General features: G+C 42.8%; 1 protein-coding gene across 12 annotated transcripts in view; it reads left to right on the forward strand.

Moving 5' to 3' along the window:
• zmp:0000001200 (dedicator of cytokinesis protein 9) overlaps positions 1-12926 on the forward strand; it is a 65383-nt gene that overhangs the window by 50590 nt on the left and 1867 nt on the right. For 2 of the 12 annotated variants that reach the window (XM_047337085.1, XM_035603783.2), the window contains exons 28-53: positions 497-643; positions 733-816; positions 932-1043; positions 2042-2220; positions 2323-2439; positions 2842-2953; positions 3042-3175; positions 4662-4776; positions 4900-4966; positions 5058-5105; positions 6100-6236; positions 6999-7114; positions 7293-7430; positions 7528-7710; positions 7855-7968; positions 8074-8289; positions 8536-8593; positions 8755-8861; positions 9053-9175; positions 9267-9380; positions 9635-9640; positions 10878-11024; positions 11132-11342; positions 11984-12174; positions 12298-12398; positions 12502-12640. In XM_047337085.1, coding sequence (XP_047193041.1) covers positions 497-643; positions 733-816; positions 932-1043; positions 2042-2220; positions 2323-2439; positions 2842-2953; positions 3042-3175; positions 4662-4776; positions 4900-4966; positions 5058-5105; positions 6100-6236; positions 6999-7114; positions 7293-7430; positions 7528-7710; positions 7855-7968; positions 8074-8289; positions 8536-8593; positions 8755-8861; positions 9053-9175; positions 9267-9380; positions 9635-9640; positions 10878-11024; positions 11132-11342; positions 11984-12174; positions 12298-12398; positions 12502-12640 — 3216 coding nt within the window. The other 10 variants (XM_035603788.2, XM_035603793.2, XM_035603794.2 and 7 more) reach the window with 8 other exon arrangements.

Below are 12926 nucleotides of genomic sequence, written 5' to 3' on the forward strand. Positions count from 1 at the left end.
CAGAAGTGTCTGCTTTATTACAGCTCAGGCTGCTCACTGTAGTTTGCAACATGCCGAGTCTTGTGGACAGCCACAGTACCACAGTCAAAGTATGATGTATCCACAGTCTGCCCCACACGGCTGTGCAGTTTAATTGGCTGCATTTGTTCGTACCCCATAAGAAACCACATCCCAGGGTTTAACCTCCACTTGCTATTGTGGAGGCTGTGAGGGAAGCAAGTAAAAGCCCCAGAAGTGTTGGTCACACCAGTCTGGAAAAAAATGGAACCGTGTCCTATGAAGTTCCAGTTTCATTTTTCATTTGCTGTTATTGTTAACAAAATACTTCCCAACTTGCCTACATTATCTATGTCTCTGACCCCCTGAACCCATTCATTCTACATGCTCTTTTTACAATTAGAAACATACGGAATATCACCTTACTTATCTTAAAAATGTTGTGGTAGGTTGTACAATAGCGTTTGTGAACACACAACATTCTGGTCGTGTCTCTCAGCTGTCCAGGAATCAGCGCTTCTCGGCATCTTTCCATCACACAGTGGAGACGTTGGTCAACATGATGATGCCGCACGTCACACAGAAGTACAAAGACAACCTGGACGCGGCCAGGAACGCCAACCACAGTCTGGCAGTCTTCATCAAGGTCAGGATTCACAGTCACTTCATTTAGGGACCAATGTGTTTAAATTTATAAAAAGTTAAATGAAAGAATTGTTCTCCTTCGCTCTGCAGCGTTGTTTCAACCTGATGGACAGAGGCTTCGTGTTCAAGCAGATCAACAACTACATCAACTGTTTTATGCCTGGAGACCCAAAGGTAGGCTGAATTCTTAAAATCAGTCAGTGCTCTGATAATGGAGGATATCAGTCCGTGCTACAAATATGTTTTGGAATAACTACTCTTTCTTGGTTTGTGTTGTTTCTTAATGCAGACACTTTTTGAGTTCAAGTTTGAGTTCCTGCGTGTCGTGTGCAACCACGAGCACTACGTCCCCTTGAACCTGCCCATGCCGTTTGGAAAGGGAAGGATTCTGAGATTTCAAGGTGAGGAGATTGTCACATTCATCTCAGGGTCAATTAGCAAGCAAAATGAGGCATTGACTAGCTGTAGAGAGTAGAATATTGAATATTAAACTAAACTCTTTCATTGTTCAAGGCATAAAATAGTTTGCCACATTCTACATTTTGTGTTGTTGTAGCAGTCTTTGAATTTACAGTCCGTACTCTCTTTATTTGTGTTCCTCAATTAGCTTTACTATCTCCACATGATATGGTGGAGTCATACGATACTCCAGTAGGTAGGTGCAAGGTTGAGTTCACTCTGACCATTCAGCCATGAGCAGAAATTCCCTCTATAATCAGAATTCAATCAATTTTCTTCAATCTTTACTACGAACTGGTTGACGTGAAATGATTTACGTATCCGTTTCAAGACAATGTTTATGACAAGTGATGTGAGTGATTTCCGAAAGACACGTAATTTCTGAGAAATCTCATGTCTTTTTAATATGTGCATGCTTGAAATGAAGCTTTTGAATAAAGATGAAAGTAGACGAAACAGCATCAATTTAATCTTTGGGTGTGTGAGTGATTGTGGGATTTCTTTACTGGTCTTAAATGCTGTTGGAACTGTTGGATCAGTGAACAGCTGCTGCTGTTCAATCACTAGCTTTAATCCTGTTTGTCTTATTTCCACACTGATCACTGTTGATGTAGAGCAGCAGCTCCGCAACTCAGCCTGAATCTGTTACACATCACACCCTCAGCTTCTTTGTATATCTACCTCATATAGATTGTTCAATGGAAATCCAAACGATCAATCATAAAGAATAATTTTCCAGCAAGAGAAGTGAATTGTTCTCCTAACTTTTTATACTTGCAAATGTTCTTGTTTATATTTCATTGTCAGAGTTACAATAAGTGATACATTAACTCTCATTGTTTAGCACTCTCTGAGACTTTATCTCCTCTCACATCCTACACTCATTTTTTTTTTCCGTCAGCCAGTCCTAATCTCTTCATCTTCCTCTTCCTCCCCTCAGACCTTCAGCTGGATTACTCGCTGACAGATGACTTCTGTAAGAATCACTTCCTGGTCGGGCTGCTGCTCAGGGAGGTCAGTGCAGCTCTGCAGGAGTTCAGGGAGATCCGTCAGATATCCATCCAGGTGCTGAAGAACCTGATGGTGAAGCACACATTCGATGAGCGCTACACCACCAAGGTAGGCGGCGCCTTCATACCTCTGTCTCGTCACTTTTGGCGTTTTGGATCGTGTTTGTGTGATCTTGAGATATTCTGCTGAGGGCTTGATGTGTTTTTCCAGAGCCAGCAGGCCAGGTTGGCCACCTTGTACTTGCCCTTGTTTGGTCTGCTCCAAGAGAACGTCAACAGGCTGAATGTGAAGGAAGTATCCCCTTTCACCATCAACCACTCCAACAATGTAAGGGCGCCACCTAGTGGCTTCTTCTGAATGTTATCTAAACATACAGTAGCTTTTCAGTGTTAATCAAAGTCATCACTCGGCCCACACTGCAATATCTAGACACCTATTAAAAAAACACACCTTTAAAAAAAGTGATATACAATACACTGAAAGAAAGAAAAGCATATTGATACAATCTTTACAATTTTTTCAACCTAAGATTTCATCATATCTGTGATCATATTTGTCCAAATAACACTGGAATAACTTTGACCAGGACTTTTAGAGTTTAGGATCAGGGGACACCTCACTAGAAAAACACACACACACACACGCACACAGCCTACTGACTTTCTATTCTAGCAGTGCTTTATGTGGGTCATGTCTATTTAAGTTTATGTTTTTTTTTTGTTCATTCAGAACGGAAGAGAAGATTCACTCCTTACCAACGCATTGATGACACCTCCCAGGTCCAGCACCTTCCTGGACACCAGCTTGCACAAAGATGTTTTTGGAGTCATCTCAGGCACTGGTGAGATTGGAAAAATGGAACTGAAAATTAAACAAAAATGATCTATGCATATTTTATATTAATATAAAAATATCTTTCTGTCTAACAGCTTCCCCTCACACGTCATCCACCCCCAACATTAGCTCTGTGCGCCACGCAGACTCCCGCGGCTCCCTCATCAGCACTGACTCCGGCAACAGCCTGCATGAGAAGCACATGGACAAGGGCAATTCCCTGGACAAGGTACATCTCAGAAAGTTCCTGGAGGCCTGTGTGCAACCATTTCAAAACAACGTTTTCTGGAAATCAAATTTCTGCTTTCTGTGACGTGCGTTTATATCTTTCTATTTCATCACACCTTTCCCTGCCATGACATAAGTGCCAGAGAAAGTCACACCGTGTTAACTTGTACCATTAACTCCCCCCACCTTACCTGTACTGCTGGTCGTGGCAGACGGACAAGTTCGTACGGAGACACTCCGTCAATGTCCTGCGCTTCTTTATGGAGACAGAGGAGCCCGTGCTCTCCGAGCGCACAAAGCGTGTCACCATGGACCTCTCCCTGCTCTCCGTCCCCTGCGTAGCAGAGCGCGTTCTGCAGCCCAGCATTTCACTCCAAGTACAAAGCCTTCGGGCAGTCATGCTCCCTCCTCGCAGTGTCCCATCTGGGAATGTGAAAGTGTGTGTGGAGAGTGTCCTGGTGTCCTGAACTCTGACTCCTTTCTTTGTCAGTTGATTCTCAGGCTTTGGCCTGTTGGATCTCTGTTGCCACCAAGTAGTCCTGTTGTTTTTCTACTTGCATGCTTAAGGGATTTCTCACTTTTGACGTGTGTCGTGTCATTTTCACTCTCACAGAAAAACAGCCTCAAGCTAGAAATGAATAGTTCAGTAAACACAAAGGATTTTATTTTTCATTGTCTGTGCTGCTGTTTGTCTCATCTTCTGTTTTCATGTGTGATGTGTGGTAGCATGTATCACAACGTGTAGAACATGTGTGATGTGGGGCGGCATTTATCAGAGTGATTTATGATAATTACAAGCCACAAAAATTTGTCTATTTTAGCTCAAAACCTTAAAGACAGCACTTTGATTTATTAAGAATAATCTCACCGCAGCTTCACAATGTCAGTCCATTTTTTCAGTAAAACCAACTTTAGCCTTAAAGCCCTCCTCCATGCAAAACACACGTCAAAAAGCCAAAGCCATGGCCTCATGCTTTCCATGAAGTCATCCCCAGTTTCATGGTCTAGACTCATTGCTGGCAGAGGAACCTGCTTGGTATGTCGCCAACCCCTTGCTGCGGTGGAGCTGTTGCTCCACTGCTGTTTTCTCCCTGCTCTCCGCCACAGCAGGGAGAATTATACCACCGTCAGTCTGTCCACCGCTCGTAGAGGCCTGAACGGGCTTGAGTGAATGACTTCACTTGTGTAGCTTTACCACTGTAATCTCAGGCCTTCAGTAAACCGTACTAATTATGTCATAAAAACTTACCGTAAATCTTTCTGTTCTATTGTTTTTTTTCCCCCTCCCAACAAATTCCAAGGCTCAGTTTTCCTTGACTTTGATCAATGGCAATGAACCATACAGCAGAATTTCAAAGGACTTTGAAATTGTTTTGCTAAATGCTCTTCTTTTCTTTTTGGGTATAAAAACAGATTCTGTACTCAAGAGCCCTGACCGTTTCATATGTTTGTCTGTCTGTGCCTGACTTTCCTCTTCTGTCCCTCAGAACCAGCTGGCCTCGACCCTGGGCAGCACCCTGCTGCGATGCGATAAACTGGACCAGGCGGAGATCAAGAGCCTCCTCATGTGTTTCTTACATGTGCTTAAAAGCATGTCTGAGGGTAAGATCACACTCTCCATCGGCTTTATCTTTCTGAGACTAAAACACTGTGTTCACTCACACTTCCACAATACCCAGAAAACTAACTGTCCCCACCTGCAATGTCAATCACTGTCTCTTCCAGATGCTCTGTTCACATACTGGAGCAAGGCTTCCTCCTCTGAGCTCATGGACTTCTTCACCCTAGTCGAGTAAGATGTCTGATATTCATGTACGCTGTGATTTCACGTAATGCTGAAAAATGTATGCTGACAAATTTTTCACTTGCCTTTCGTCTCTCAGAGTGTGCCTGCATCAGTTCAGATACATGGGGAAGAGATACATTGCAAGGTAATGTTGGTGTCGGTGTTTAAATGAGTCGCATGGACCCCGCTATTTTAAAGCTTTTTGAAAATTGTAACCTTTTGTCCATTGACCTTCGCTAAATATTCAGACCAATTTTATCACTTTAACAGTTATTTCAACTGATTAATGAAAACTTTTAGCTTATCAACTTAACCTATTAGCAACTGTAGAAATACCCCCTGGTTGGAAAGCACTTATCTCGAAAACCTATTATGAAAAGACAATATCATTTTTTTATGCTGTACATTAATTGCCCTTTAAACAGGAATGTAGCTACTTGTTGACTTTTGTGATTGTCCAGGGTAAAAACACAATTGAAATGTGTGCGACTGTTGAACAGTTTGACTCTATATTCAGCACAATTCATTATTTAAGCAATTCAAATTTATCCAAACACGTAACATATTGTCCCCACTCCACTGTCTGGGAGCCCCGGCCTGGGCTCCCAGGGGGCTTTGGGTGTTCACTCTCTCTAACCTGTCATCACTGTTTCTATCTCTATTCATTTAAATGCTGGCAAGTTTAACATAATGAAATAACACCTGGCTCCTGCCCCGTCCTGCTCGGGTAAGCCTGAAGGTGGAATCGGCTTTCTCAAACCAACCGCATGATCGCAACTACAGCTGCAGTGCTGTGACTTGCTCTGTAAATTCACGTGTAGCCTGTTTCACTCATGCATGGCTTGCGCTGTAACTCACTGCTTTAACGCCTCTGTACCACCAATGCTGATAACTTCATTACTAAGCTGCATGCAGGACGTGCAATCTACATCACAAATGTACTTTTGCCGTAGGTTCATTCATAAACTCCAAAATGTTAAAATGTCACATTTTCCAGTCTTTCTGTATTATGGCACCGTAAAATTTCGTTTCTTTTTAGACAGATTATATTTACACCACTCAAGTGTGTAAAACAGTGAATAATTCACCCCCCGACCTGCTTCACTAACTCATCTAACATTGTCCTGTTTCCTCGTCAGGAACCAGGATGGGGCAGGACCCGTTGCTCATGAGCGGAAGTCTCAGACTCTGCCTGTGTCCCGTAACAGGGCAGGAATGATGCATGCCCGCTTACAGCAGCTCAGCAGCCTGGATAACTCATACACTTTTAACCACAGTAAGTGCCCCATATACTGGACTTGTCATCAAACATCCTCTACTGGAGGACTCTGACTCCTCATGCTTTTCAACATCATCATCCCCTGTCCTCACCCTCTGTTAAAACCCAGCCCACCTTTACGTGAGGAAGTGCTAGAAGACACGGGGGCATCATCAGTTAATCAAATAAAATTGGGGCCAAAATAGCAGTGTGTCGCGTTACACCGATTTTATCTAAAGGGGTTAAACTGTGTGTCTGTTAAATGGCATCCTTTTAACAAAGTGTCTTTGTGTTTTCAGTGTAAGAAAGATTTCAAGTATTCTTGGAATATCTGTAGATCATGGTAAGAATGTGCAGTGTCAGGTTGGCAGGCAGTTTGCAGACTGTAACCGACTTGTTTTTTAACTGAACGTCAGCTTTTTAAACCCTCTCATCCCTCTGCCCAGCTCATCTGCTCTGAACCTCATTTTACATTTCACGCTCTGAAAAAAACAAAAGAAAGAATCCATGTAAAATAATGAAGGTTTCATTCCGAAATACTACCCCAGCATTTCAGAAAAGGCCATTTCATAAATGAAAATGGAATGAACCTTTATTGTTTCAACTGAATGACATTTTTCATCCATTTATTGCAACAGCTTTGCCCACAACACTAAGGTCTCATATATTCAGAGATATCGTATGATGATATGATATGATATGATATATTTAAACAGACTCTATGTAGAGTCTTTCTTTCTGGGGATGGATCAGCTACAGATTTCTCTTGTGTCTTCTTAGCTTACAGTCACTCGGATGCTGACGTGTTAAATCATTCATTGCTGGAGGCCAACATCGCCACTGAGGTGTGCCTGACTGTCCTGGACACCCTCAGTATCTTCATCATGGGTTTCAAGGTAACATACATAACAGTGCTTTTTATATTTCTACTGTACTGGTAAACCTGAATTTTTTCATTTTTTCTGTGCATATAGTAGAATTTTCTTTTGTGAATGTTATGCTTAGTGATATTTCGTCAGATTGAAGTAAATCCCTTTTGTCGGTTTTCTAAGATGTCGCTGTCTTTCCCCACAGACTCAGCTGTGTTCTGACCACGGCCACAGTCCACTCATGAAGAAGGTGTTTGAAGTCCACCTCTGTTTTCTGCGAATCAATCAGTCGGAAACGGCCCTCAAGCAGGTCTTCACTTCGCTGCGCACCTTCATCTACAAGGTCTGACAGAGCTGTGGTGTCTTATTTGTCAATACTCTGTTCGTCGTGGCATCAGCACTTCGCAGCAGCTGACGGCTTTTAATTGTTCACCCTCTAGTTTCCCTGCACGTTCTTCGAAGGCCGCGCCGACATGTGTGCCGCGTTCTGCTATGAGATCCTGAAGTGCTGTAACTCCAAGCTGAGCTCCATTCGCAGCGACGCAGCCCATCTGCTGTACTTCCTCATGAAGAGCAACTTTGACTACACGGGTCGGAAATCCTTTGTTCGGACGCACTTACAGGTAAGATTGTCCCTCTCTGGCCCTTACTTGCATGGAAAAAAACCTAATATTGCTTTCATGTTAACAACCCTATGTCCTGCAGACCATGGACCCTGTTAAACAGTTCAAAAACATCTAACCCTTTCCTTCTTTCCGTTACTGCAGGTGGTGATTGCCGTCAGTCAGCTGATAGCTGACGTCATTGGTATTGGAAGTACCCGCTTCCAGCAGTCTCTGTCCATCATCAACAACTGTGCCAACAGTGACAAAACTATCAAGGTCAGCAAGTCCTTTGTGCCCGGGCATTATTCCTACATAATGTTCTTTAAAAAAAGAGTGGCTGCTAAATTGTCTGCTCCAACATTCTGCATTGCTCCGCAACAGAACACGGCTTTCCCGTCCGATGTGAAGGACCTGACCAAGCGCATCAGGACAGTTTTGATGGCCACGGCTCAGATGAAGGAGCACGAGAGGGACCCGGAGATGCTGGTGGACCTGCAGTACAGCCTGGCCAAGTCTTACGCCAGCACACCGGAGCTACGCAAGACCTGGCTGGACAGCATGGCCCGAATCCACGTGAAGAACGGAGACTTGTCCGAGGTCTGCGATGAGAGAGGCTGCTCAGTGTGTGTGTGGTGGAATAGAAGGGGCTTTTGCATAATGATAGACATTTTAACGTGATAAAGTAACTTTTATTTTGTGTCTAATGTCAAATACTTAGTATTACTCCAGTTTATTATGCACTCATGTTCTGGATGATGTATTAGGTGATACCTTTGTGTAAAATGATTAGTACTTTCAACATAACTTTGCTCAGCTGACCTTAAATGTTCTTATTGTTTACAGGCGGCCATGTGCTATGTGCATGTCGCAGCCCTTGTGGCAGAATACCTGCGGAGAAAAGGTGATTTATCATTGCAAGCACCATGTGTGTTCTGTCTGTAACAACCTTTAGAATTATGTTTCTGCACTTATTCCTTGAAATCTTTCAAATTCTACTTTTGTGATTTTACTTTGTGAAAAGAGAGCTTGGGCTTGTTTGTCAAAACTGTGTGCTGTGTGCAGGCATGTTCAAGCAGGGCTGCTCAGCTTTCCGTGTCGTGACGCCAAACATTGATGAAGAAGCAGCAATGATGGAGGATGTCGGCATGCAAGATGTCCATTTCAATGAGGTAGTTAAATCTAACCTACTACTACTGCTGCTTCCAAAAATACAATGTAGCTCTTTTACTTCCTAATATTAAAAGCACATCTTCCCCTTTAGATCCTTGTAGTCAACACATTTGGTCATGAGAGGGGAGGAATTGACTTATCAAATACTTTTAAGCTAAATTTCTCTGCGTCCCTGCTCTTGCTCCCTCAGGATGTCCTAATGGAGCTTCTGGAGGAGTGTGCAGACGGACTGTGGAAAGCTGAACGTTACGAGCTCATCTCCGACATCTACAAGCTCATAATCCCCATTTATGAGAAGCGCAGGGACTTTGAGGTACGAACGTATCTCATCACGGATTTTATTTCCCCCATTGGTCCTAACCATTAGCATCCACAGACTCTAATCGGGTTTAATTTTGTAACAGAAACTGGCTCACCTGTATGACACACTGCACCGTGCATACAGCAAAGTGACAGAGGTCATGCACACGGGCAAGAGACTGCTGGGCACCTACTTCAGAGTGGCTTTCTTTGGACAGGTGAGTAAACACCAGCCGCTAACTTAAAAGGGGGTGTGTATACTTAATACAGCTTTCAGGTCCTAAATCCTATGATTTATGCACTAACTGTATTTAGAATGTATCAAACTTGATTTCACAAAAGTGCAGTGCCGTTAATTAATTCACGCTCCACACTGGGGACGTTAAAAAGGTTTTTGTTTTTAAGAGCATGACAAACATGGCATTTCATGTTCCACCCTAATACCCTTCTCTGCTTTTTATCCTTTTTGAAGGCAGCGGTAAGTTTGTTCGGTAGACAGTGCTGGTAATTCTCGAAGAAAGCCTGAGGCTTTGTGTGGTGTTGGTGCTGCTGTAATCCATTGCACTTCGTCTCCTCAATCATAGTTTGCTGCTTCAAGTTACAGTAACAATCAGTCACCACTGCCGCTTCCCTGTTTTTTGGGACTTTGTTGCATGGCACCTGTCCACCTCTGCACTCATTTCACTGTTTCTGCTTTTGTGCAACAGAACTAAGTATAAGAGTTTAGTACTGACCCTTATTTTTTATCTAATTTTCTTTTAGATGAAGAAATTATTTGTTGGGTGTGGTCAGCTCTTCCTGTGTCCTTTGATAGAGATGCACTGAAAAAAGAAAATAGCTTATCAACTTAAAATAATTACCTCATTTGGTGACACACAAATGAATTAAGTTTGTTGAACTCGTATTTATCAATTATCTTACCTTGTTGGCTCAAGTTGATCAAACTTAATTTGTTCGTTTGTTACCAACTTAAGTCATTTTTTTAAAGCTGGAAAGCATTTATTATTTTTCAGTGTATTTTTTATAGAGATCCACAGATCCATGTCTGTCTTGACATGGTGGTCTAATGTATGATGTGGCAGTATTAATATTAGTGTTGCATTTATAAGTGGTATTTAGGTAGTTGTCATGCAATAACAGTCATTTTTATTTTCTGTTGTCCAAACCCTGTAGCAGTACCAGTTTACTGAATCAGAGGCTGAGGTAAATCGGTGTGAAAGACCCACATGCAGCTGTACTGCGGTGACGTTTTAGGCTGTGTTGTGCTCCTTTGCTAATGCAGTCGGTGCTTTTTTTCTGTTGCACTACTTATCGTACAGTCCTTTAACTCCTCCTCTACTCAAGTGTGTAGGGACTTTCTACCGTTTACCCGCAAGAAACTGACGAGTCTTAAGTCTTCCCACTGACAGTGTGAAATCCATGCCCCCGCCTCTGTGCTTTGGTCTGTCTCACATCATTGAACTGACACTAGTTGATGTTTGCGGTGTAGTTTGTCTATGTCTGTGCTCAAGCATTAGATAGAGGGTTGTGTATTTGTGGAGTCTGACATACCTCCTTACCAGAACTAAACAATATTTTACCATTTCATTTGACAATAGGCCTTTGAGACTCCCACACACAACCCACGTGTGGTTTGATGTGGCACTGTTTGCTTCTTTATATCTCAGTACGCACTCTATTTCTATCAGTTCAGTTTCTGGTCAATGTTTTCTCAGGGCTTCTTTGAGGATGAAGATGGTAAGGAGTACATCTACAAAGAACCCAAATTCACCCCCCTGTCTGAAGTATCTCAGAGGCTCCTCAAGCTGTACTCTGACAAGTTTGGACAGGAGAACGTGAAGATGATTCAGGACTCTGGAAGGGTGAGACTTTGTGGATATACTTGATTTGTGTCGAGGATTGATTCACCTCCATAAATTCCGCACAAGCTGGCATTGAGCTCTTGTAATGGCATATGCATATTTTGCAGATTAATCCCAAAGACTTGGACTCAAAGTATGCATATATCCAAGTGACACATGTGACCCCTTACCTGGAGGAGAAGGAGCTGGTGGACAGGAAGACAGAGTTTGAAAAGAGCCACAACATCCGTCGCTTTGTGTTCGAGATGCCTTTCACCATATCAGGCAAAAAGCAAGGTGGCGTGGAGGAGCAGTGCAAACGCAGGACTATACTAACCTGTAAGTAACCCTGTGAATATGTGTGGCAGTGGCACATGAGTAAATTGTGGACTTGCAGGGGACATGTTCAAAGAATAATGTGAAAATTATCCTGATTTTCATTCTCTTGCTGCTGGGATTTTTTTGTTAGACGTTTCCTGTGCCCATGTCTGAGATAACCCTGTTGACATTATCAGGGGTATTCTTTTCAGACTTCACAGCCTCGGAGGACATTATGTAATCGTTTGACTCTTTAACATAGTACTATGTAATGAAACATAGCTGTAAAAAAAATGTCCTCTCAAAAAGGCAAAGCAGTCTTCAAATCTGTGGAGGGCTGTCACATGTGCACATCGGTTGTTGCACATGATAATACTCACCACCAGAACGTTGCTGGCACTGAATAGAAGATCATGATTAGATTCTTCACATGTCAGCTGTTTGTCAAGGACCTTTCATAATCACAGCTTTATTGTTTTATGATGCGACAGATCCAAAGGTTCAACCTTATCTTCTTATCTTTATTATCTGAGATCTTTCAAAAGGATGTCCAGTACACACGTGTGGTAAATCTCCGAAAAGCAAGTGCAGAAAGAAAAAGAGTCTTGCACTGAGACGCAAACTGTTCACCCCTCTCATCGTCATGTGGTTCTGTCCCACAGCCACACATTGCTTCCCATATGTAAAGAAACGCATTGCCGTCATGTATCAACACCACACGGATCTGAGCCCAATCGAGGTGGCCATCGATGAGATGAGCAAGAAGGTGGCTGAGATCAAACAGCTCTGCTCCTCCAATGAGGTGGACATGATCCGACTGCAGCTCAAACTGCAGGGCAGCATCAGCGTCCAGGTGCCTGCTTTGAATTTTGACTACAAACACGCACACACACACACACACACACAATAGAAATACCTTCTGAAATTATCATGAGAATTTTTTTTTTTTTAACATGGCTTCTACATCCTCCCTCAGGTAAATGCAGGACCGCTTGCATACGCCCGAGCTTTTCTGGACGATGCGAGCGCCAAGAAGAATCCTGATAACAAGGTCAAACAGTTGAAAGAGGTCTTCAGGTGAGATGTCCAAGGTTTATAATGTGTGTGTGCAAAGCTTGATCAGGCTTTACTACTTGGTGTAACTCTCCTTTAACGCTTCTTTATATGAATTCTTGAGCAGGCATTTTGTGGAGGCGTGTGGCCACGGCTTAGCCATTAATGAACGACTAATCAAAGAGGACCAACAGGAGTATCATGACGAGATGAAAGCCAACTACAGAGACCTCGCCAGAGAACTTTCCATCATCATGCATGAGCAAGTGAGTATATTATTGCTCTGGCAACTGTAATTACAACTGTAATCTGCTGGTTTTGTGCCATTCATAAAATGTTTGATAAAGTGACTGATAAGCAAACTTTTCGATAACACCGCTCTCTGTTTCTCCCTTGTGCTGACATGAGCAGATCGGATGGTAATATAAGAAGCATAAGAATTCAATAGAAACTGACTTGTTGATCGTTGGTCCAGCCAGACAACACTAACAGATCCTGATGTTGAAGTAATTCTTGACCCATCGCTCAAAACTGCACTTTGAGATCTCTGAC

Source organism: Scophthalmus maximus, chromosome 14 (assembly GCF_022379125.1).
Source record: "Scophthalmus maximus strain ysfricsl-2021 chromosome 14, ASM2237912v1, whole genome shotgun sequence".
Taxonomy (NCBI): domain Eukaryota; kingdom Metazoa; phylum Chordata; class Actinopteri; order Pleuronectiformes; family Scophthalmidae; genus Scophthalmus; species Scophthalmus maximus.